At 46.1% G+C, this 23893-nt stretch overlaps 2 protein-coding genes across 4 annotated transcripts in view; both read left to right on the top strand.

Moving 5' to 3' along the window:
• The window catches only part of RBSN (rabenosyn, RAB effector), a 33381-nt gene extending 26891 nt beyond the window's left edge, over nucleotides 1-6490 (top strand). For all 3 annotated transcript variants that reach the window (XM_086697353.1, XM_086697352.1, XM_025922300.2), the window contains exons 10-12: nucleotides 281-383; nucleotides 1655-1759; nucleotides 2432-6490. In XM_086697353.1, the coding sequence (XP_086553479.1) occupies nucleotides 281-383; nucleotides 1655-1759; nucleotides 2432-3577 (1354 nt within the window). In that variant the 3' untranslated portion in view covers nucleotides 3578-6490. The remainder of the gene's footprint in view (nucleotides 1-280; nucleotides 384-1654; nucleotides 1760-2431) is intronic.
• A 4141-nt stretch (nucleotides 6491-10631) lies between these two features.
• MRPS25 (mitochondrial ribosomal protein S25) lies at nucleotides 10632-23192 on the top strand. Its single transcript, XM_025922328.2, has 4 exons — nucleotides 10632-10891; nucleotides 16181-16287; nucleotides 22066-22153; nucleotides 22813-23192. The coding sequence occupies exons 1-4, from the start codon at nucleotides 10758-10760 to the stop codon at nucleotides 23003-23005; spliced, it is 522 nt and encodes a 173-aa protein (XP_025778113.1). The 5' UTR covers nucleotides 10632-10757; the 3' UTR covers nucleotides 23006-23192.
• The last annotated feature ends 701 nt before the right edge of the window (nucleotides 23193-23893 follow it).

The following is a 23893-nucleotide window of genomic DNA, read 5'->3' as shown; positions in this document are numbered from 1 at the left end:
TATTAAACCAGGCCCTGGCTACTCCCTCATGAAGTTGGCCCTACATGTGTGGCCAGTCCCTTAATGGGTGAGTGTTGGTTGTTTACCCTGTGCTGTGTTGGGGGCCTTGGGTACAACCACAGGGTAAGAAACGGGCTTTGCCTTAAAGGACACTTCGTGAAGTCTTTAACCTGTTTCCTCCACGGATGGTTCTGGCATGAAAGCCTGGCAACTCAGAGATTGCTCCCTTGTTTCTGGGGCTAGAAATGCTTGTTACATTGATATGTTTGTTCCATTTCAGTAAGAAGATCTTAACCTTGGGCTTGAACCAGGACCCTCCACCACATCCAAACACTTTGCGGCTGCAGAGGATGATCAGATACTCAGCTACGCTTTTTGTGCAGGTAAAGCCATCTTGGGGTGATAGGAACGTCTCACTTGCCTTCCCTGCTTTTCTGCCTCTCAGAAGGCAGACCGTGCCAAAGGCTTATTTCCTATTTGTACACTTACTTTTTAAAATTATAAATACAGTCATGTCACACTTAGAGAAAAATCTGGACTACAAAGAAGGGTAGAAACTTCTTAATTCTATGTCCCCAGGACCATGACACATCATTCTGGCATATTTTCCTTTTTTTTCATTTGTATTTGTTATATAAACACGATTAGTACATATTTGCAAATTTATGTTTTCTCTTTTTAACACTGAATTTTGTATCATAAACACTTTTTACATAGTCTTTGTTTAAATAGCTGTCACTTGAATGGCTACAGAATATGACTTTGCATGCACCATCCTTTACTCACTCTCCTTTCACCGGGTATCTGATAGATTCCCGTGTTTTGCTTGTATGAATACTGCCTGACAGACATACTTATACATGCCATTTCTTCCTCAGGATGAGCTCCTAAGGGACTCTTCCTGGGCCATTGCTTGGGAGGAGACAGCTGATTGTTCACAGACTGACTCACCCTGGGAGGTTAGAGCAGAGTTGTTTCTGCCTCAGCACACCTCTTGGGAGAGCCACAGTGAACCACCTCTGGGGCTGCATGATAGGGTGATCTACTAGAGCCCTGTTGGCTTAGTTTTCCAACACCGTATTGCAGAGAAGTGGGCCCTTTGTCCTTTTTTTTTTTTTTTTAAATGTTTATTTATCTTTGAAAGACAGAGACAGAGCGTGAGGAGGGGAGGGGCAGAGAGAGAGAGAGGGAGACACAGAATCCAAAGCAGGCTCCAGGCTCGGAGCTGTCAGCGCAGAGCCCGACACAGGGCTGAAACTCACAAACCACAAGATCCTGACCTGAGCCGAAGTTGGACATCTAACTGACTGAGCCACCCAGGCGCCCAGGCCCCTTGTCCTTTTGATTAGTGGTGTATTCAGCAGTCATGCGGTGAGTGCCTACTGTGTACCAGACAGTGTTCTAGGTGCTGGGTGTCCTGCCATGAAAAAAGACATTCCTGTTCTTGTAAAATTTACTTTCTAGATGGGGATAGACCAGAAGTAACTAAAATATATAGCTTAGAAGATAGTGAAAAGTGCTGTGGAGAAACATAGAGCAGGGAAGGGGTAGCGGGCGTGCATGGGGCTCAGATGGAGGCTTACAAACAGACTTCATTAGGCTGATGTTCTTCCTGAAAAGATTAAAACATAAAATTGTCTGTGGCTTCCTACAGGAAAAGTTGCTTGGTTTGATGTCACTGCCAACCAGAGAACAGTTTGAGGAACTGAAAAAGAAAAGGAAGCAGGAAATGGAGAGGAAGAGGATCCTGGAGAGACAGGCAAGTGAAATGCTGCTGGCAGCCTCTTGGGCACAGAGGCTGCCCCAGGCTCCCAAGGGGTCCTCTGAGGTCGTGGTAAACCGCAACTTCTCGTGCTCTCCCGTTTGCATCTCTCTTCTGTTCCTTTCTGGCCTCTCCTCTGTAGATACCAGAATAGTTGTTTTTCTCCCCAGGTCAGTCCTATATTTCTTCAGAGATTCTGCTGATTTTCTCCCATCCAGAATACCATGGAGGCTGCCACTTCTCCCTGTAGCACAGATCTCAGGGGACCCAGACCTCAGGGAGCTCCTTGTAGAACGCTTTGGAAGATGCAACCGTAAACAGAATAATGTGTGCATTTAATATTGGGTGAGATTCTAGTGTAGACGAGTGATACTAGACCTCACAGGTTTAAGACCAGCATGTGGCCAGTGAATAATCTAAGATAGAGAAAATCTTACCCCTTAACTTACTATTATTTATGAATTTATTTTTGAAAGCCAGGCCATGTGCCTCCTCTCCCCTAAAGCACACAAAGCATGATCTGACTTAGCAGTTGGATCCCTGAGTCCTGAGGTGGGCAGTTGGAGTCTCATCAGCACAGGGGCGGTGGGACCGTAGGGGCAGCTGATGGTATGGCTGCTGTCAGCCTGGTGACTGTGTTTCTTCCCTTCGGCTTTGGTGTCTCCCCAGGCTGCCCTGGAATCCCAGCGAAGGCTTAAGGAACGGCGGAGTGACCTGGCGCCTCGTACGGCTAATGGGGAAGTGGCGTCCCTTCGAGGGGGGCCTGCCCCCCTGAGAAAGGCTGAGGGCTGGCTCCCGCTGTCTGGAGGTCAGGGGCAGAGCGAAGACTCAGACCCCCTCCTCCAGCAGATCCACAACATCACATCATTCATCAGGCAGGCCAGGGCCGCTGGGCGGGCGGACGAGGTGCGCATGCTGCAGGAGAATCTGCGGCAGCTGCAGGATGAGTACGACCAGCAGCAGACAGAGAAGGCCATCGAGCTGTCCCGGAGGCAGGCCGAGGAGGAGGACCTGCAGCGCGAACAGCTGCAGATGCTGCGTGAGCGGGAGTGGGAACGAGAGCGGGAGCAGTTCCAGGCCGCATCCCTACACACACGGACTCGGTCCCTGGACTTCCGAGAAATCCGGCCTTTCCAGCTGGAGCCTGGCAGGGAGCCTCGCGCCCACCTTGCTTATGCTTTGGATCTAGGCTCTTCCCCAGTTCAGAGCGGTGCGGCTCAGAAGACTCCTTCGCCCGTCTCAGCTCTCGAGCCGGTCAGAGTGTGGTCTGGGCCCCCAGCCCTTGGCCAGGAACCCCTCCCCCAGAGCACCGTGTCACAGCAGAGTGAGCTGGCCTCTCTAAACCCCTTCGAGGAGGAAGACCCCTCCAGCCCCACAGCAGACGGCTCTACCAGCCCTCCGGCTGCAGAGCCTGCCTCTGGCCCTTCAGCCTGTGTCCTCAAAGAATACAATCCTTTTGAGGAAGAAGAGGAGGAGGCCATAGCAGGGAATCCCTTCACTAACCCAGACAGTCCAGCGCCCAACCCCTTCGATGAGGAAGATGAGTATCCCTGCCCGAGGCCCTCAAGCCCTCCTGTTCCTGGCAACCCGTTTGAGGAAGCCACCTGTACCAACCCCTTTGAGATGGACAGTGACAGTGGGCCAGAGGGCGAGGAGCCCATAGAGGAGGAGCTCCTTCTCCAGCAGATTGATAACATCAAGGCGTACATTTTTGATGCCAAGCAGTGTGGCCGCTTGGATGAGGTGGAGTTGCTGACCGAGAACCTGAGGGAGCTGAAGCGCACCCTGGCTAAACAGAAGGGGGGCACTGACTGACCCCACTGACCGCGGGCAGGGCATCTTTGGGCCCAGGGCCTGGCAGGAGCCTGTGGAGCAGGGCAGGGCTGGTGGGCTCGGCGGGCGAGAGGGAAGGGGGAAGGGTAACATCTAAGGTGTGCACACAGGTTAGGGCAGGGAATCTGCTGTTTCGTGCTGTGCACTTGGAGGTTTTTCCACTACAGTTGAATATTAGTAAAGTGGGAACCAGAACAGGAAGAATAAGCATTCATTTGCTGTATTTCCTGGGTTGGTTTTTTGTTACTTGTTTTTTGAATTGGGTTTTCCCTTTAGAAGGGATTTTAAATTTTCATTACCGACTACAACTAAATGCAGTTCTGCTGGGCAGTCTTCGTGAGTCCATGTGCTCCTGCCTAGTCTTTGGTCCTTATGCAGTATTATAGGGAAGCCTTAAATAGGGCACTTTGTTCAGCCAAGACAGACAAGGTGGATTCATTTAAACCTTTCTTTGGTCAGACAGAAGTCTGTCCCTATTAGGCTTCTTTCACCTGGGGCTTCCTCTGCCCTGCTGGGCACATCCCAACCCATGCAGTAGAAGGGGAGAGGTGCTGCATGAAGGCAATAGTTTAGACCCAGGAGAGCCCAGCACCTCTTTTTAAGAGGAGGTGGCAGGGGGTGATGTTTCACCAGGGTGTTTCCATTCAATTTAAGTCCTTGGTTGTCTGTTTCAGGAAGTTAAACTTCCAGTCCTGGCTATCACTGGGTCTGACCGTGGGCTGTTCAGAAGATGGGAGTGGTTAACTTTTTGGCTGATGGAGGCAGTAGTCTTTGGGAGAAGAGTGTCTACCCAAATGTTACTCTGTTGGAACTGAATAACTGATGGTATAATTGTCCCAGAGAAACCTCCCTCTAGAGCTTTGGTGAAATTATTCTGGCCTGGGCTTTTTCAGAGGGCCCAGTCTGTAATTTAGGATTGATATCAGGAAGCTTTTGTGGGACATTGCCAGGACAGTGGAAACTTCCTTGAGTCAGAAGATAAAATAATTTTCAGGGCAAGTTGATCAGCCTTCTTCCTTTTTGGGTCATCCTGTCCTGATCTGGGCACCAGGGAGGTATTTTCCTACCAATGTTTAGTATTAAGAAGTGGAAATGTTTGAAGAGGCACAAGCCAGGATCATTCTGGTAGCACCACACTACTTGAATTCTTCATCAAGTAAGGGCAAAAAGGGAAATTGTTACTTTAGCTCTGGTGCTTTGGTTTACAGGAATGTAATCCTTACCTGACGTCTGACATCATGATACCCAAGTGTGCTCAGCTCTAGGTAGAGTTCCTGCAATTAGGCTTGTTGATTAATGAACAATAACTGACCACTAGTCACTTTATATCTCTTAACTAACTCTGGGTCATACTCTCACTGGTTACAGGTGTGAGAGCTGAGATTCCTTTTGTTACCTTCTGGGAAGACCCCTGCTGGTCTTGAGAATGTTTGAAAAACATTGTGGTTTAAAGCTGATCTGTATTTGTGTTGACACTAGTCGCATTTCTTTAGCATCTGTTGGATTTTTGGGCTGAGTGAAAAGATCCTGTATAGGGGTGTGGGAATGGGAAGTGGGTGGAGGGTGTGTGGAGGACACTGTTCTGTTTGCAAACAAAGGAATATGAGTGGATTGCTAATATCAGCCAGTTACCAGCCTTGCTGATTGTGGTGGGGGTTGGGAAGTTGGCAACCAGGTCTGTAAGATGTTGCCTGGTACAGGCACCTTTCTTCCTTCTCATGCCCTTCCCGCTGTTATTATGGAGGGTTTCACAGATGGTTGGCATGCTCCCTGCTGCTCAGTCTGTCATTGCTCTCTGATTGAAGAGGAGGATACTCTCTGCACCAAAAAGCAGGTAGTTCCAGAAGCTAAATGCTGCTTTCCGTCATAATTACTTTTCTTATGAAAATATATCTCATAATTAGCTGGTGATTTCAATTCAGACTAGTTTACTGAACATACCCTTTTCCTGAAGTCAACCCAGGTAGCAATCTGTAAGTAACTAAGAGCATTAAGAACCACACACTTAAAAAGTTAAACTTAAAAACAAAACAAAACACTGAATATACTAAACCAAACTAAAACCTTCTGATGTGATTGAATTCTTCCATGGGTATATTCTTCCATTTAATTCTTCTATGGCTATATTCTATATAATCATAGACCTGACAGGAATTAGAATTCTCTATCCCTAACGTTTCCCAGAATTCACACAGGCACAAAGTTGGCTTTATAGAGATGAGTTATCATCAGGGTAAAGATGGCCTATGGGTTGCAACCACAGCTTCAAGTTCTTACCTCATGTGAATATTTTACTCTTCCCGCAGTCTTTCAAGGCAAACCACTCCATCTCATGAGAAGATGAGCAAGTTCTTTTTTTTTTTTTTCTTAATTATTCTTTTTAGTAATCTCTACATCCAACATGGGGCTTAAACTCATGACCCCGAGATCAAGAGTCCCAAGCTCCTCCGACTAAGCCAGCCAGGCACCCCAAAAGTGAGCAAGTTCTTGATGCGGTGTTGGCAGATCTCCTTAGACAAAGATCATGTATGGAAGAGACTTTGGGGATTCAGATATCACATGAAGTTGGCCTCTGTTTTCACACCTTGTTTGTATTTTTCCATGTCTAATACACTAAGGACATTTACTAATAGTACTTGCAGCTCAATGTGTCTTTGCTGTTCAGATACTAAAGTGTACTTCTGAGTCATCATGAGCCAGGTGGTAGGTTGGACATTGGCATAATTAGATGATGGTACTCAAAGGGAGAAGCTGGTCTCTTTGCCAGGTCACAGAATGTGGTAGCAGATTGTATGGGTCATTTGATGGTGACAGCTTGAGGGTCATTGGTTTGCATGCACTACTCTGGGGCCTTGTATTGGAATCTTTTTTTAAAAAATAAAATAACAGATGTTAGTGGTTGGGTGTATGTGTGTGTATGTCCACATGTGTTGCAAGTAAGAATTACCAGATCTCTGCCCTCACCCCTTTCTAGATGATCATCTGAGTATCAAAAGATACTGGACAGAAGGTCACTGGGCTCTTAACGGGATAAATGTGGGTTCCACTTCTGTCCTTAATCCTGGTTATTCCTGCAGTGTTGATTAAATGAGCTGTTTCATGCAAGAATAGTGCCAGACCCTTTACAATCCATCAACCTCATTTCATGCTAGAAGAAACTGAGGCTCAGAGAGGTTGAGGAGCTTAATGGCTGCCATTCGTGCCATGCAGTTTGCTACCTTTTCACATACCCCTTATTTAGCTCTACCAGCAGCAGGCCTGTGAAGTAGTTCCTCAGATATTCATCTGGCAGAGGAACAGATGAATTAAGAGAGGTTAGCCTGGCAGGGGACCACACAGCCAGTCAGTGGTAGAATGAGGATTTAAAGCTTGGGCTGCCTGACTCACTTTGCCCTAAGTAGCAAGAACAGTTCCATCTGGGTCAGGCACAGTGGGAGTGCCCAAGCACTGTGGCCTATGTATATGGACACTCCCGTTTCTAATGTGGGATGGGATACTGCATCCTTGGGGAGTGCCTTCTGTGGACTTTAAGGTCAAGAGCTCTTCTGCCTAAAACTCTTCAGTTTAGCACGGTTTTTAAAATACTTCAGGAAGGGGGAAAAAATACCTTCAGAAAGACTTCTGGTTTCAGCTCAGGCATGCAAGGATTTTGAAAGTTGTCACTCCTTACCACAAGAGAAAGCTGGACAAACTGAAAATCAGCGACTCTTTGGACCCACCAGAGAACCGAGTGTGGGGTAAACTGCTGCTTCAAAACCTGGAGAGTCGTAGCAGACACCTGCTCACCTGGAGCAGAAGCCACTGGAACCTGGTAGGAACACTGGTGGAATGTGGGAGGCAGAGCACAGACTAGCATGGGAGTGAGGAACTCCTAGGGGCCACAGCTGAAGGGACACCACACACCTTTATGGTTTTATCTCCGGGAATGCCACCTGTGGCCTTAATTGCTGAGAGAGATCCCTGGTGGCTCTGGGATGAGTAATCTTTGTAAAATAAACTCTGAGCATTCCCCAGGGGAAATTACTGTACCAGAGTCTGATCCTACTCTGGGAAGGGCAGGTTTCTCCCACTCCCACACCCTCTGGCCTTTCCATCTCATCTAAGTGGGGGGAGGGTAAAAGAAAACTTGTTTATACATTCTGCTACTCACACATGCTAAATGTGTGTTTTTCCCCACACTAACCAGTTCTTGATACCGGCTAGATGTCTTCCAAATTCAATTTTGTTCTGACATAATTCATCTGGAGTTAGCTAAGGGCTTAGCCCCACAAGACTGCCCCCCCCCCACTTTATTTTTTTTTATTATTTTTTTAACATTTATTTATTTTTGAGACAGAGAGAGACAGAGCATGAACGGGGGAGGGGCAGAGAGAGAGGGAGATACAGAATCGGAAGCAGGCTCCAGGCTCTGAGCCATCAGCCCAGAGCCCGACGCGGGGCTTGAACTCACGGACCGTGAGATCATGACCTGAGCCGAAGTCGGACGCTCAACCGACTGAGCCACCCAGGCGCCCCATCCCCCCACTTTAGATGCCAATCACAAGTGTAAGCATCTGGTGCTTCTGACTGATGGCCTATAAGTTAGGGTTCCCACAAGCCTCTCGTTGAGTCTGATAATTTGCTATAACGGCTCACTGGATTATTGGCTAATTATAAGAGAATACAATTTAGGAACAACCAGAGAGAAGAGATGCATAGGGCAAGATATGGAATAAGGGGCAGAGAGCTTCCATGACCTCTGTAGGCACACCACTCTCCCTGCACCATCACTGATGCGTTCACCCTCCCAGAAGCTCTCCCAACTCCTTTGGTTAGGGTATGTTTTAATGGAGGCTTCATTACATAGGCATGATTGATTAAAGTTATTGTCATTAGTGATTAACTCAACCTCCAGCCCCTCTCCCAGAGGTTAGAGGTTAGGGGTCTGGGGCTGAAAGTTCCAACTAATTATCTGTGGCAACCAGCCCTCTATCCTTAGGGGCTTTCCAAAAGCTCATGTCATCTGCATAAACTGGTGCAGTTAAAAGGAGCTTGTTACGATAACAAAAGATGCTCCTTTCACCTTTATCTCTCCAGAGCTATTTCAGGAACAGGGACAAAACCCAGATATGACAGAAGATGCACCTATATTATCACTAAGGAAATTACAAGAGTTTCAGGAACTCTGGCCAGGAGTCAGGAACAAAGACCAAGTTTATATATTTCTTATTGTATTATAACATCACAGAGTGGGATTAAGAAACACTTATGAAGGTCACAGCCCGAGGACACAGGCCCACTAAAATACTGAGATTTCATCAAATGATTAATAGAATGCTTCCCTCTCACACCTTACCAACAGGGCTCCAGTGTAACTGTGGACTACAGCTGGAAGAGCTTCAAGACACACGCTCTGAGGAGTAACATCTAGGGAATAGCTAAGTCAAGAGGTGGGACAAAAAGACAGTAAAGGGTTTTCAAGTCTCTGGACCTACAGGAAACATTAAACACAACTAGCTAGATTAACATAAACCCTCATTCCAGAGGCTCATTTACCTCAGTTCCTACTAGCCAATACAGCCAATGTCATCTGGCCTTCAACAAAAAATTAGAAGCGTGCTAAAGAGTAAGGAAAAAAACACAGTTTGATGAGACACAGTAAGCATCAGAACCAGACAGACTTCTGTGACACAGATGTTGGAGTTATCAGACAGGAAACTTAAAATAACTTAATATGTTAAGTCTAATGGTAAAAATACATAGTATGCAAGACTATATGGGTAATGTAAGCAGAGATAAAACTCTAAGAAATAGTCAATAGCAAATGTTAGAAATCAAAAATGCTAACAAATGAAGAATGCCTTTAATGGGCTCATCAGTGGACTGGACACAATTGTGCAAAGAATCAATGAGCTTGAAGATATGTCAGTAGAAACCACACTAACTGCAATGACAAGAGAAAAAGAAAGAATGAAAAACAAACCCAGAAAAAAAATATCCAAAAACAATGTGTCAATTTCAAAAGATATAATATATGTAATTGGAACATCAGAAGAAAAAAAAGAGTGAAGAAGACATATTTGAGGTAATGGCTGAGAACTTCCCAAAATTCATGGCAGATCCAAGAAGTTCAGAGTAGGATAAATATCAAGTAGGATAAATATAAAGTATCTATGTCTAGGTATATTTTATTCGACTGCATAAACCAAAGAGAAAATCTTGAAAGAAGTAAGAAGAAAAAATTATTTTAAAGAGAAAACAAAGAATTATAGCTGATTACTCCTCAGAAACATGCAAGAAGAGAGTGGAGTGAAATATTTAAAGTCTTGAAAGAAAACCCCACAAACCTAGAATTCTATATCTGACAAAATTATCCTTCTAATGTGAAGGAGAAGTAAAAACTTTATAAGATCAGGAAGTGTACTTGAGAGATGCATCTTGGGGCACCAGGGTGGCTCATTCTGTTAGCATCAGACTCTTGATTTCAGCTCAGGTGGTGATCTCACGGTTGGGAGATTGAGCCTGGAGCTGGGTTCTGTGCTGACAGCATAGAGCCTGCTTGAGATTCTCTCCCTCCCTCCCTCTCTGCCCCTCCCCCACTCGCTGTCTGAAAATAAATAATCTTAAAAAAAAAAAAAAAGAGAAAGAAAATCTGCACTTGGAACACTTCACTTTGAATCCAGAGAAGTTGAGAGAGAAAAACTGACTTATTTGCGGTTGAAGATCAAGGTAGCCCACGGGGCCTCTGAACTCAGCTCTCCTGATATATCACTGTTGTAATTTTGTTGTCTTAAGTTTGAGCCTATTTATTATTTATTTATTTATTTATTTATTTATTTATTTAAAAATATTTTTTAACTGAGTTTGAGCCTTCTTAAAAATATTTTTACTTGCGGGGTGGGGTGGGGAAAGGCTAATATACTGAGTGTGAAAACCAAACTTTGAGCGAGGGTGTTCTTACCGAAAAGGTGCCCCGCCTCTAAGCCTAATGCCGCCAGAGGCAACTACAAGTTCCGAGCTGCTCTGCGGTGAGCGCGCAGCCTGCCGGGAGGCGTCTCCCGTGCGTCTGCGCGGGAAGTGGAAACCAGCGGTGAGGCAACGCGGTGTGAGGTCCGCCGGGCCGGCGGCGTCTGCAGCAGCGGGACCCTTGCTGCTAGGCCAGCGGCCCGACCTCTCCGCCGCCATGCCCATGAAGGGCCGCTTCCCGATCCGCCGCACCCTGCAGTACCTGGGCCAGGGGGACGTGGTGTTCAAGGACTCAGTGAAGGTCATGACGGTGAACTACAACACGCACGGGGAGCTGGGCGAGGGCGCCAGGTCAGTCGGAACTCTTCGAGGCCGTCCTCAGGCCGCGCGGACCGTACCGTGCACACCGTAATGACGGGCTAGTAACGCTGAGACCTGGAGCTGCTCTAAGTGCTACTTAATCCTGAGGCTGGCCTCCTGAGCTGGGTGCCATCGGCCCCATTTTACAGACGAGGAGACTGAGGAGCAGCTTGCTCCAGGTTCCACAGCGAGAAGAGGACAGCAGGGCCACGCCGTGCAGGCTGCGGTCGTGACGGAGGTGGGGGAGCGGAGGACAAGGGCCCCCTCCTCCCTCCTGCCTCCCCGGTGGAGGACTAGGCTAACCGGGGAGGCCACAGCCTCCTTTAACTACCTGTGCCTGGCAGGCGAGCCGTGGGGAGCGGCGGCACACGTTCTGCTCTGGATGGAGCTTGGTCCGGCGGCGACAGACCCTGTTTAAGTCCCAGCTTTAACAACTGCTGGCTTGGGGCGAGTTGCTCCTTCTCACTGTCCCAAACCGGGCTGATACCTGTGCCCAGGGTCGCTGTGGGGATGCACTGAAAGAAGTAATAGCTGCTAGCACTTCCTGAGCCCTTCTTATGCATGCACATGCAGCATATAAGAAGGATGTTTGTCATGCATTATCTTATTTGATGTTTACGGAAGCCCCATGGTTATCCCCATTTTAGGGATGAAGAAACGCCACAGAGATGTTAGTAAGTCGGTTGTTCAAGGTACCAGGCTGGCTGTGCACATGCTTCTCATATGCAGGACTCATCACCCTTGTAATTGATTATGTCAGCTGTGTAGCCTCAGGCTCCATACCCCGACCCCCACCATAGACTCCTTAAGGTGGTTTTTTAATCCTGGAGCAGAGTAGGAACTCCTTAAACGAAAGTTTACAAGTGGAGGGTTTGAAGTGAACCTCGAGGCAGTATTGGTGCTTTGGGCTTTTCAGGTATTAAGTATAAATGTACTGATTGCTGAATGCTTGGCTCTGAGCTGGGAGTTCAACAGTTCCTAAGAAAAAAGTTCTGTCTTCCAGAAGCTTTGGGACTGGCTATATGGGGTGGATCAAAATGGGACAGGGGGAGTGCTCCCAGTATGGAATGGTCTCCCATGGTGAGGTGCCTTTGCTGGTGAGGTTTGGGACAGCCAGAGGCTACCTCCTAGCTGTTTGCTGTCCATAGGTGAAGCGAATAACTTGGACTTGCTTGCATGGGATCAGCTGTGCTGAGGGCTTCTGGAATGGGTATCCAGATACTTCTTTATAACCCACTGTGCATCCCATCCAATGTGTCCATGCTGGCAGTCAGGGCAGAGGCCAGGCCGTACCAGTAAGGAGGGAGGCAGTCTGGATGGGCCCACTAGAACTGGGAACTATGCCCTGTCACAAGAGACCATTTACTACTTGGCTACAGCTTAACTTTGTGGGCCCCGTGGAGAATTTCTGACTTGTCAAGAAGCCAGAAATTCAGATTTGTATATGAATCTGGTTTTTAAATCATCAGCCAATAAAAAATAGGCCTGTAGGCCTTATACTTGCGTGTTCAAGTAGTTTAATACCCTCTAGGTCAACAGAAACCAAACAGCCATTCTGTGCCTCATTATTCCTCATGGCAAAGGCTTGCCTGTCTCACCTGTGTGTGCCCTTGGGGATTTTGTGCCCTTGGGTTTGAGTCTACTTGACTTGGCTCTTTCTCGCACCACAGGCCTTTGAGTGTTCATGTACCCGTAGAATTTCGCTGCTCCTCCCTGGATCGCCTCCATTCCAAGTGCCACAGTGTACACACAGCCCTGGGAGAGCCATAGTCTTGGGTGTCTGCTGGGTGTGTGGGGAGCTGCCTTAGTGTCTGAGGGCTAAATCCCTGCTCACCTCTGCCAGATGTTCTTGCCATTCAGATGCAGTAAGAAAAGTAACAGCTGCTAGCATTTATTGAGTTTTCTTTCCAGGCTGAACCTCAGGATCTAGGTGAATTTGGTAATTTGATAGTGACAGAAGAGTGTGGCTGAAGCCCAGCTGCTCGTAGTCCTAGTTCTTTGACCCCTGGCTGTGTGACCTAGGGCAGTTTACTTGACTTTTCTGACCTGATTTCCTTAGTTATAAAACCCTGCCTTGTGGGGTCATTGTGAGGATTCAAGTGTATTAAATTGCCTAACAGGTGAGTGCCTGGGTGGCTCAGTCTGTAGGGCATCTGACTCTTGATCTTACAGTTGTGAGTTAGAGCCCCACATTTGGGTGTGGAGCCTACTTAAAAAAAAAAAAAAAAAGTAAAATAAATAAAATACCCAACAAAGTGTCTGACATATACAGCAGGTGCTCAACTAAAGGTTTCCTACCATTGTCAACTTTCTTCCCAGGCTTCAAGAACCATTTAAACATTCCTGTCGAGATTTTGTCCCAGCAGTTCTAGGTGTAAGCAATTCCTGTATGAATATGCCCTGGTTTCTTGGTATGATGTTGGGATCCTCTGCTGTGGGGTGGGAATTGAGCAGAGGCATCATAAGCCTAGGAAGGTAAATTTAGCTTTGTCATGATCTGCAAGGCCTACAGTAGGACCTTATCTCTGTTGCCTCCCCTAGAGTCAGCAACTTTTTAGTTTTAACCATTTAATTAGTTTCCCCTTCATAGTTGAACACCGTACTTAGAAAGCTAGTTCTTACTTTTCTAGCTTTAGGCATTATCTACTGACTTGCCACTATGGAAGATGAGGATTTAGCTCTCTTTCCCCAACATTGCCATTCCCCAACCGAACCCAACATTACAGCTCTTCATCTTCCCAGTGTAGTCATTTCAGAATTTTGGATAGAATAGTATTCATTGTTTAAATTAATGTGACTTTGTGAACACTCCACACAGTTGAACCAGAGTGCTATGGTTATTTTTCCTTTTTGTTTTTGCAAAGCTTTTTGTTTTTCCCTGGAGTTAATAATTGTCCTTGCTTTTGTTTTAATTGTAGACTGCTCTGGTTATGGAAGTCTCCCCAAGTAAATGGTCACATAGTCACCTTCTGTTGATTCTGTCAATTCCATCTTCTTAAAAATAAATTACAAGCTCTACTATGGACTGGTTGTCCTGCATTGTCATCGTCTTGTAAATATTGAGGCACACAGCCATACGTTGCCCTGGTTCAGACAGCTGAGAAGTGGTAAAGCTGGGAAACTGTTTCTTTCCCGTGTACTACTTGTACCTGTCTGTCATCTGATGTATGGGGCAGGGTGGCAGCAGGAAGCAGAGGGCACATTTATTTTATTATTTTTTAATATATATATTAAGTTTATTTATTTATTTAGAGAGAGAGACAGTGCAAATGGGGGAGGGGCAGAGAGAGAGGGAGAGAGAGAGAATCCCAGGCAGGCTCCACACTATCAGTGCACAGCCCAATATGGGACTCAAATCCACAACCGTGAGATCATGACCTGAGCCAAAATCAAGAGTCAAATGCTTAACGGACTGAGCCACCCAGGCGCCCCAGAGGGCACATTTAAATTAGGATCATTTGGGGGGCCTTTAATTAAGGAACTGTTTACAGAGGTATGGGCAAGGATGGGGAAAAGAAACCACAAGGAACAGTGCAGGACCCCGGGTCTAGGTTGGCAGAAGTGCGAGGGAGAGAACTGCCTAATGAGCCTGGGACTCAGCCAGGAGACAAGTCAGGGAAAGAATACTTTGACTCTGCCCCCTACTTCCAGTCTTGCCGAAGGTCACTGTTGGCCAAACCCAACATGAAGTCAGCGGTCAAGGAGGCCCACCTCCTAGTCCAAGTAGGTTAACCGTCAAGGATGGAGAGTAGGAGGAGAGGGATTCAGACATGTAGCAGCGTCTTAATTAGTCCTCTCTCAAGGAACATTTGTTGTTTCTGTTCCTTTGCTGTAACAAATAATGTCTTTGCATTCAAGTGTGAACATAAAAAGCAGTGAAATCACTGAGTCAGGATCTAAGCTTTTAAAATTTTGCTAGTTCCAAGGTGACCTCCAAAGAGGTTAAACCAGTTCTTAAGGAGGTATTTGCTGATTTCTATAACTTCTTTTTTTAATCTGTAGCAATCTAACAGGTGTCAATCCTATTTTAATTTACAGGACTCTTGGGAAGGTATTGAGACTCTCAAGATGATAGGCTATTTGGGTTTCTGCCTATTTGTGGCCATTGTTGTTGAACTGTAAATCTTGTGTGTAAAACTTTATCAAAGGAATTAGCTTTTTGTTTTATGTCTTACAAACATTTTTCTTTTGGCAAATGTTGATTATGTTTTTGATAAATTTTGCCAAAGTTTAAAGGTGGTCATATTTATCTGTGTTTTTTCTATTTTATTATTTTTTTAATGTTTATTTATTTTGAGAGAGAGCCTGTGAGTGGAGGGACAGAGAAAAACACACACACAGAATCCAAAGCAGGCTCCAGGCTCTGAGCTGTCAGTACAGAGCTCAGTGCAGGGATTGAACCCATGAATAGCCACAGTTGGATGCTTAATCAGCTGAGCCACCCAGGTGCCTCTATCTGTGTTTTAAACTTAAGTTTAAAGGTCTCTCCACTCTTAGGTTGTAAAACTATTTTCCATGTTTGCTTTTATTTATTTTTATTTTCTTTTTTTAAAGTTTATTTTAAGAGAGGGTGTGTATGTGTGTGCAAGTGGGAGAGGGGCAGAGAGAGAGGGAGAAAGAATCCCAAGCAGGCTCCACTCAGCATGGAGCTTGACATGGGGGTTGATCCCATGACCACAAGATCACTACCTGAGTCGATACTAACAGTTGGATGCTCGGGGCACCTGGGTAGCTCAGTTGGTTAAGTGTCCGACTTTGGCTCAGGTCATAATCTCATGGTTCTTAAGTTCAAATCCCTGTGTTGGGCTCTGTGCTAACGGCTCAGAGCCTGGAGCCGGCTTCAGATTCTGTGTCTCCCTCTCTTTCTGCCCCTGCCCCACTCACACTCTGTCTCTCTCTCTTCCTTGAAAGTAAATAAACATTAAAAAATTAAAAAAAAAAAAAAAAAGACCTGGACGCACAACTGACTGAGCCACTGAGGCGACCCAATGCTTTTATTTATTTTTATATTATGGGTTAATTTACATGAAGTGCACACCTGTTAGTATACAGTTTGATGAACTTCTACCTATGAATGAGTACACCTGTCTAACCAGCACCCACTGTTCAGAGAATATACTAATAAATTCCTGACTGCTGCTTTTCTCAGCCTTTTTGTGGGGCAGGGTCCCCTGTGAATCAGATGAAAATTCTGGACTTTCCCTCAAAATATGGAAGTGTACAGCATTTCAAGTTGAAAACTCTGTTTCACATGTTTAATTAATGTCTTTCCTTTTGCAGGAAATTTGTGTTTTTCAACATACCTCAGATCCAGTACAAAAACCCTTGGGTACAGATCATAATGTTTAAGAATATGACGCCGTCTCCCTTCCTGAGGTTTTATCTGGGTGAGTGTGGTCTCTGCTGAGGCCAGGACAGTCTTTCCTCCCGTCCTTTCCTCCTACCTTAGCACTCAGGGGAGATCTGAGGCAAGGGCTCTTGTAAACATCCCTTACTTTCTGTTACTGGCATTGGACCGTGGCACACAGTGGCCACTGAGGTTTGGATCTTCCCCCATCTCTCCAGCCTTGTCTCCTGTTGCCCCCGTATCTCCTACCTGCCTCACACCATGCAGCAGATTCTTCCAAATTCCCTTGCCACACCCCACCTCGATGCTTTGCTCATGCTGGACCCTCTGCTGGAAATCCCCTTTCTACTTTGCTTATTGATTTATTTTTAAAATCCTTCAGAGACTCCACTTGGGCACCACTTCTTCCAGGAAGCTCTGCCTGCACCCTTACATTGGTCCTCCCCTGTCTCCTAGCTGCCCTCTCAGTGCTGGCCACGTCCTTGTGAGCAGTGTGTGTATCTGTGTGTGTCCTTTTCTGGAGCTCACACTTTCATGATGCTCTCCTATTCGCATGAGGCACTGAGTGAATATTTGTTTGGTTATATTGGGTTCAGTGCTTTGAAGTCAGACCTAGATGTTTTGATCCAGCTCTCTACTCAGTCATTCTGACCACGAGAGAGTAATATTCCCATTGATTAATTTCTCAGGTGAAGGTCCAACAACTGGCTTACATGGTTACAAGAACCAACTGAGGTGCAGTTTGGGAAATGCTTCAGGAAGCAATATGATCCTGTTCTTAAATTCATTCAGCAAATATGTATGGAGTGTCCGCTGGGCCCAGGCACACACAGTGCCTGAGGTATTAGGGAGCCATAGAGACAAAGGTCTCTGCCTTTGTAGGGATGGCATCCTAGCAGGAAGAGACAGAATGGACAAGAAACTTCAGATAGTATGTCAGAGGATAAGTGCTATGAAAGAAAAACTAGAGCAAGGTCAAGGGGGTGAAGAGAATGCTGGTGCTAGAGCAGTTTTGTGTATATATTTTGTGTTTGCATTTTAAAAAATAATTTCATTGAGTTATAATTTACCCAGAGTAAAACACAGATTTTCTGTGTATAAATATTCTTTTGTGTCTGGCTTTTACTTATGTGTTTGAGACTCCTCAGTTATGTGTATCAGTAGTTTATTCGTTTTTAGTGCTGAGTAGGGTTCCACTGAAGGAACATACCACAGTTTATTTATCTGTTCACCTGTTGATCATCATTTGGGTTTTTGTTAGATGCTGAGACAGAGTTAGAAGTAGGTTTATTGGAGGGAGGGGGAAGGCAGGGAAAGTCTTCAGGTGGCAGAGCAGGTTGGACATCTCTGGAAGGAAAGGGAGAAGGAAGGAGTCTGGATGTGCCTCAGAAGGTGGCGCAGGCCTGAGCAAGTCTGGGCCAGCCCAGCAGGAAGTTCCAGCTCTGCGCTGGGCAGAACTGGCCAGGTCCTGGACACCTGCGCTGTCACAGGAGGGCCTCTGTGGCTGTTGAGGGCCGTGTCTAGTTTCTGGCTACTAAGAGAAGGTGCGCCTCAGCACCTTCCCGCACGAGTGGATTTTGTGGACACAGGCGCCCTGTTCTTCTGGGCATGTGTCTCAGGATGGGGTTGCTGGACGATGGGATAGGCCATGCCAGATACTGCTGTGAACTGCTTTCTCCAACTAGTGCATTTCACCCTTCAGTCAGCAGGGCGTGGCAGTCGTGGTGGCTCTCCATCCTTACTTGCTGTCATTTGCATTAGGTTTTTTTTTTCCCTGTTAATTACATTGGTTTCCTGTGGTTGCTGTAACAAGTGACTGCAGGCTGGGTGGCTTAACACAAATTTCTTCCATTTCTGTAGAAGTCCAACATGGACAAAAATCAAGGTGTCCGCAGAGCCTTCCTGTCTGGAGGTTTAAGGGCAAATTCATTTATGTGGCTTTTCCAGCTCCTAGAGGCCACCCCCATTCTCTGGCTTGTGGCCCTACCCTCCATCTTCAAGTACAGCAGCATGGCATGTATAGCCATTCTTCCACAGTCACATGCCCCTTGGAACACAGTCCAGATAGGTTCTCTGATTTTAAGATCCGCGTGATTAACTTAGGTCGCCCACATTATCCAGAATGGTTTCATCCCCAGGTCCTCGACTCACGTTCTGAGGCACAGCCCCTTTTGTCGCGAAAGGTGACCTATTCACATGTTATGGAGGAGTAGGACAGGGATAGGTTTTGAAGCCATTCTACTTACCACATTAAATATTTTAAATTTTAGCCTTTCCAGGCTTCATCGAAATTTTAATTTACATTTCCCTGTATCTTTTCGTGTGCTTATTGGCCACTCATAAGATTTCTTTGTAAAGAGTGTCTCTGAGTCTTTGTCCATTAAAAAAAAATCAGGCTCTTTGCTTTCTTATTGAATTCTTTATATATTCTGGATGCAGTTGTTCCCTCAGGTATGTGTATTGTGAGTATTGTCTCTCAGTCTTTGGCTTGCTTTTCATAATGGTGTCTTTGGAAGAGCACAAGTTTTAATTTGGATGAACTCTAGCTTGTCGGTTGTTCTTTTTTATGGCTAGTGCTTTTTGTGTCCTGTCCCAGAAATCTGTCTATTGTAAGGTCACAAAGGTTTTCTCTTATATTTCTGTTCAAAGTTTTATAGTTGTAGATTGCATATTTGTTTCTCTGATATATAATCTGAGTTATTTGTGTATTAAGTGGAATAGGGATTGAGGTTCTTTTTTTTTTTTTTTTTTTTTTTTGACATTTATTTATTTTTGAGAGAGAAAGAGACAGAGCATGAGCAGGGGTAGGGGCAGAGAGAGAGAGAGGGAGACACAGAATCCAAAGCAGGCTCCAGGCTCTGAGCTGTCAGCACTGAGCCCAATGCAGGGCTTGAACTCCCGAACTGTGAGATCATGACCTGAGCTGAAGTCAGACGCTTAACCAACTGAGCCACCCAGGCGCCCCTGTTTTTCAAAGTTGGGATACTCAGATGTTAGAGCACCAAGCGATGAACGACCATCCTTTGCCTTATTTAGTTTCCTTGGCATTTCTGTCAAAACACAGTCAACCGTAGATGGATAAACAAAACTTGGTATATCCATTCAGTGGAATATTACTCAGCCACAAAGAGGTACAAAGTACTGACAGATGCTACAACACAGGCAAAGCTTGAAAACATAAGCCAAATGAGAGAAGGCAGACGCAGAAGGCGACAGATTATATAATTCCGTTTATATAAAATGTACGAACGAATGGGCCAGTTCATAGGGACAGAAAATGGTTGTGCAGGGCTGAGGCTGGTGTCGTGTGAATAGGAAGTGACTGCTTAATAGGTACAGGGTTTCTCTTTGGGGTGATGAGAAAAGTTCTAAAACAAGATAGTGGTGATAGTCACAGTTGTACACCATTGTGAATGGAATAAAAACCACGGAATTCCAGGCTTTAAATGGTAATTTTTGTTATGTGTATTTTACCACACACAAAAATCATTTCACCATATATTTCTGACCTCTTCATTCTTTCACTGATCATATGTCTGTTCTTAGTCTCATACCACACTGTCTTGGTTTGTGGCTTTCTAGTAAGTCTTTTAATATCAGGTAGTTAAAAAAAATTTTTTTAACGTTTTTATTTGTTTTTAAGAGAGAGAAAACGAGCAGGGGAGGGGCAGGGGCAGAGAGGGAGACACAGAATCTGAAGCAGGCTCCAGGCTCTGAGCTGTCAACACAGAGCCCATCGTGGGGCTCAAACTTGTGAACTGTGAGATCATGACCTGAGCCAAAGTCAGACACTTAACCAACTGAGCCACCTAGGTGCCCCTAAGATCACGTAGTTTTAAATTCAGACTTGTTCTACCCCCCAACCCCACCAAATCACCTTATATGTACGTTCTTTGCATTTATATATTAACTTTAAAATCTGCTTGTCTGTTTCTTGAAAAGAGCTTGCTGGGATTTTGATTGAAATCATATTACATACCATTTTGAGAATGGACATTTTAACAGTGTTGAATATGTTTTGTGACTGTTGTGAAAAGTTATTTTTTAATTCATTTCCAGTTGTTTGGTTACACCTTTATAGAAGTCCAGTTGATTTTTGTGTGTGGGTCTTGTGTCTTGCATCCTTGCTAATAAATTGACCTCGTATTTCTAGTAGGTTTTATTTTCTAAATTCCTAAGTTCATCTGTAAATAACAACAGTTTTACTTCCTTTCCGATCTTTTTTCCTTTTCTTTTTCTGTGTATTCACTGGCTAAAGTGGCTGTGATATTTTGCATTTTTATGAGCTGTGTAGGAAAGTTCCAGTTACCGGGGTGCCTGAGTGGCTCAGTCAGTTAAGTGTCTGACTTTGGCTCAGGTCATGATCTCATGGTTTGTGAGTTCGAGCCCCGTGTCGGGCTCTGGGGTGAATAGCTCAGAGCCTGGAGCCAGCTTCAGATTCTGTGTCTCCCTCTGTCTGCCCCTCTGCTGCTTGCACTTTATCTCTCGCATTGTGTCAAAAATAAATAAACATTAAAAAAAAAAAAAAAAAAAAGGAAAGTTCCAGTTACTCTGCATCCTCCTTGGTGCTTTTATTACCCATTTAAAAAAAATTTGAGCCACTCCAATCTTGTCCTATGGTCCTTTTAATTTGCATTTTGTTAATAATTGATGATGAAGAGTATCTTTTCATGTGCTTATTGACCGTTGTATTTTTGTTGTTAAATGTTTTACATATTTCGTATTTTTAGTTGGATTGTTTTAAGGAGTTGTGAGAGTTCTTTATATAGTTGGGATATGAGTGCTTTATCAGATGTATACATTATGAGTATTTTGTCCTAGTCTGTGGCTTTTGGTATCTTTTGAAACGCAAGTTTTAAACTGTCATGAATTTCAGTTTATCAGATTTTTTCTTTAATGGACCATGTTTTTGATGTCATATCTAAAAATCTTTGTGTAGGTAAGGTTATGAAGATTTTCTTTGTTCTCTTCTAAAAGTTTAATAGTGGTTTTAGTTCATACATTTAGGCCTCTGATCCATTTTCAGGTTTTTCTTTTTTTTTTAAATGCTGTGAGGAATTATGTTGGCATTGGCATCTTTGCTGAAAATAGGAGTTTATTTCTGGACCTAGTTCTTTTCCATCAGTCTGTAGTGTGTTCTTATGCTAATACCACACTGTCTTGGTTACTGTAGCTTATAGTAAATTTGAAATTGGAACACGAACATCCTCCCATTGTCTTGTTTGTCTTGGATTTTTTTAACTTTTTTTTAGAGAGCGCAAGTCACGGAGAGGGGCCGAGGGAGAGAAATCTTAAGCAGGCTCCATACTGAGCATGGAGCCTGACGTGGGGCTCTATCCCACGACCCTGGGATCATGACCTGAGCTGACCTGAGTTGGACCCTTAATCAACTGAACCACCCAAGCGCCTCCATTTTCTTGTTTTTCAAAATTGTTTTGGCTATTTTGGGTCCTTTGCATGAATTTGAGGCTTGATTTGTCTGTTTCTATGAAAACACCTGCTAGGATTTTGATGGAGGTTGCACTGAATCCATGGTCCAGTGTGGGGAGAATTTCCATCTTAATGATACTGAATATTCTATCCATGAACGTGGAAAGTTGCTTTCCGTTAAAATAGTATGCTTTTGCACGTACCTCAAATTTGTTTCCTCATGTTTAAAGAAATATGGAAAAAGGGTAGCATTATGGGTTATGTAGACACACGTTTATCTTATCGTTAAAATGCTCCGCTAAAAGCAAATCCATCACCACCACTTGAGGCTGCAAAGTGTGCCGCTGAGTCCTCAGTGCTTCTTGTCCCCTTTGCTTCCCATTTCCAGATTCCGGGGAGCAGGTCCTCGTGGATGTGGAGACCAAGAGCAATAAGGAGATCATGGAGCACGTCAAAAAAATCCTGGGGAAGAGCGAGTGAGTTGATGGGGCTGACTTGGAGGGGAACAGGAGCCTCGATGCAGAGCGAGGGAGGAAAGGGGCATCAGGAGGGCACACACCAACCCAAGCGCAGGCTGCAGAGTTCGCTCGGTTGCTGCTCCCCACGTGTGTGCCTCTGCTGCGAGGTGGGGACAGAGACCTCCCTGTCTCCTGGGCTCGACGGGAAGCTGAGGTGCCGGGGGAGCACTGGCCCTGGGCAGTTGTGGCCAGTTCTCTCCTTGGGAATCTCCCTTTGGAGCTGGTGGGTATCTAGCCTCGGCACGTGTTGGGATCCATCTTTTGTACACGGATGGATGGAGCAAAGGGAGGGAAGCCAAGAAAAGTACGTCTTGGAGGAAGCACGTTGAGGCCTTCACAGGCCCCTTCATCCTGACTACGTGCTGAGTCATAGCTGGGGCCGCCTCTAGGCCGCAGGAAAGCTGACCGTTGCTGTGTGGTCAGTGCTGTGTGTGGCCAGTGTGGGACTGGGAGGCCTGTGGGGGAGGACGTTAGGCTTTGGGGGTGAGGAGCAGGTCGAGAGGCACAGGAGAGCCAGGTTTCCCCGGCTGATGGTGGGATGCACTTGGCCAAGAAGTCCCACAATGCCTAGAGGTTCAGCAGCGCTCCCACACGTCGCCGTCTGTGCTGTTTGGCAGGGAAACCCTGGAGAGAGAGGAACAGGAGAAAAAGCAGCTTTCTCACCCGGCTCACTTTGGCCCCCGAAAGTACTGCCTACGGGAGTGCATCTGCGAGGTGGAAGGGCAGGTCCCCTGCCCGGGCCTGGTGCCGTTACCAAAGGAGATGACGGGGAAGTACAGAGCGATGCTGAAAGCCAGCGCCCAGGACTAGGGCCCCAGGCCACACCCAGGGAAACCCCTGGCTGTCCTCGAAGGGACTTTGACGGTCTCTTTGCCATGAGGGTCCCCTTCACACACCTGTGTGGAAGGACACGGGAGGGTCGGGGGAGTATCTGCTGTCGAACTGCCAGACGAAGATCTTCACTCCATCAGGTCAATAAAATGCTTCCAGATCTCCAGAGGCGTGGTGCGTATCTGTCTGATAGGCACAGGAAGGCCTGCGTAGGGATGGAGAAGGTCTAAGGCCTACCTGCTGACACCCCTGTGTCAGTCCTGCTGGCTTTTCCTAGTCTCTCTTGGCTTCGATTTTTCTTCCAGACCCTGAGATGCTGTGGTTGGATCTGGCAGGATCTGGCTGGAGCCGTCTGGCTGGCAGCGTGAAGCCCCCTTTCAAACTAAAGCCAACCGACATTCCTCCCAAGAGGCTTGGCTGCAGGCGAGCAGGTGGTGTAGGAGGCGCCCGTGGCGGGCACAGAGCAGCCTCCCTCAGGTGTGTGCCCTGGTGAGGCAGCCACTGCCAGCTGCCACTCCCCGGCCCCGTTCACAGGTAGGTTTGCGGACCAGGAGGGCGGACGGGTGAGGTGCTGGCTGGTCGAGACTCCGAGGCCCTGCTCTGGGTGCCTCTCAGCCTGCCTCTTTCTCAGGTTTGCAAGAGGGGGTGAAGGTCCACCTAGTTCTTGCCTCACAGGACATGGATACTGCTGTCACTGAGGGATGCCGGTTTCAACTCTCAGGTGACACCTGAGCCCTCCAGGATTACTTCAAGGCTTACCTGGCTGAGACGCTGCACTGTGGGAAATGCCTGGCCGGTGGGGCTGAGAGGAAAGGGGAGGCCAGGAACTAATTTGCTGGGGAAATCGTGTGGAACCAGAATGTTTTA

The sequence above is a fragment of the Puma concolor genome, chromosome A2, assembly GCF_028749965.1.
Source record: "Puma concolor isolate L17-30 chromosome A2, mPumCon1.1.hap2, whole genome shotgun sequence".
In the NCBI taxonomy this organism is placed as follows: domain Eukaryota; kingdom Metazoa; phylum Chordata; class Mammalia; order Carnivora; family Felidae; genus Puma; species Puma concolor.
This window is presented reverse-complemented; position numbering and strand designations above follow the sequence as displayed.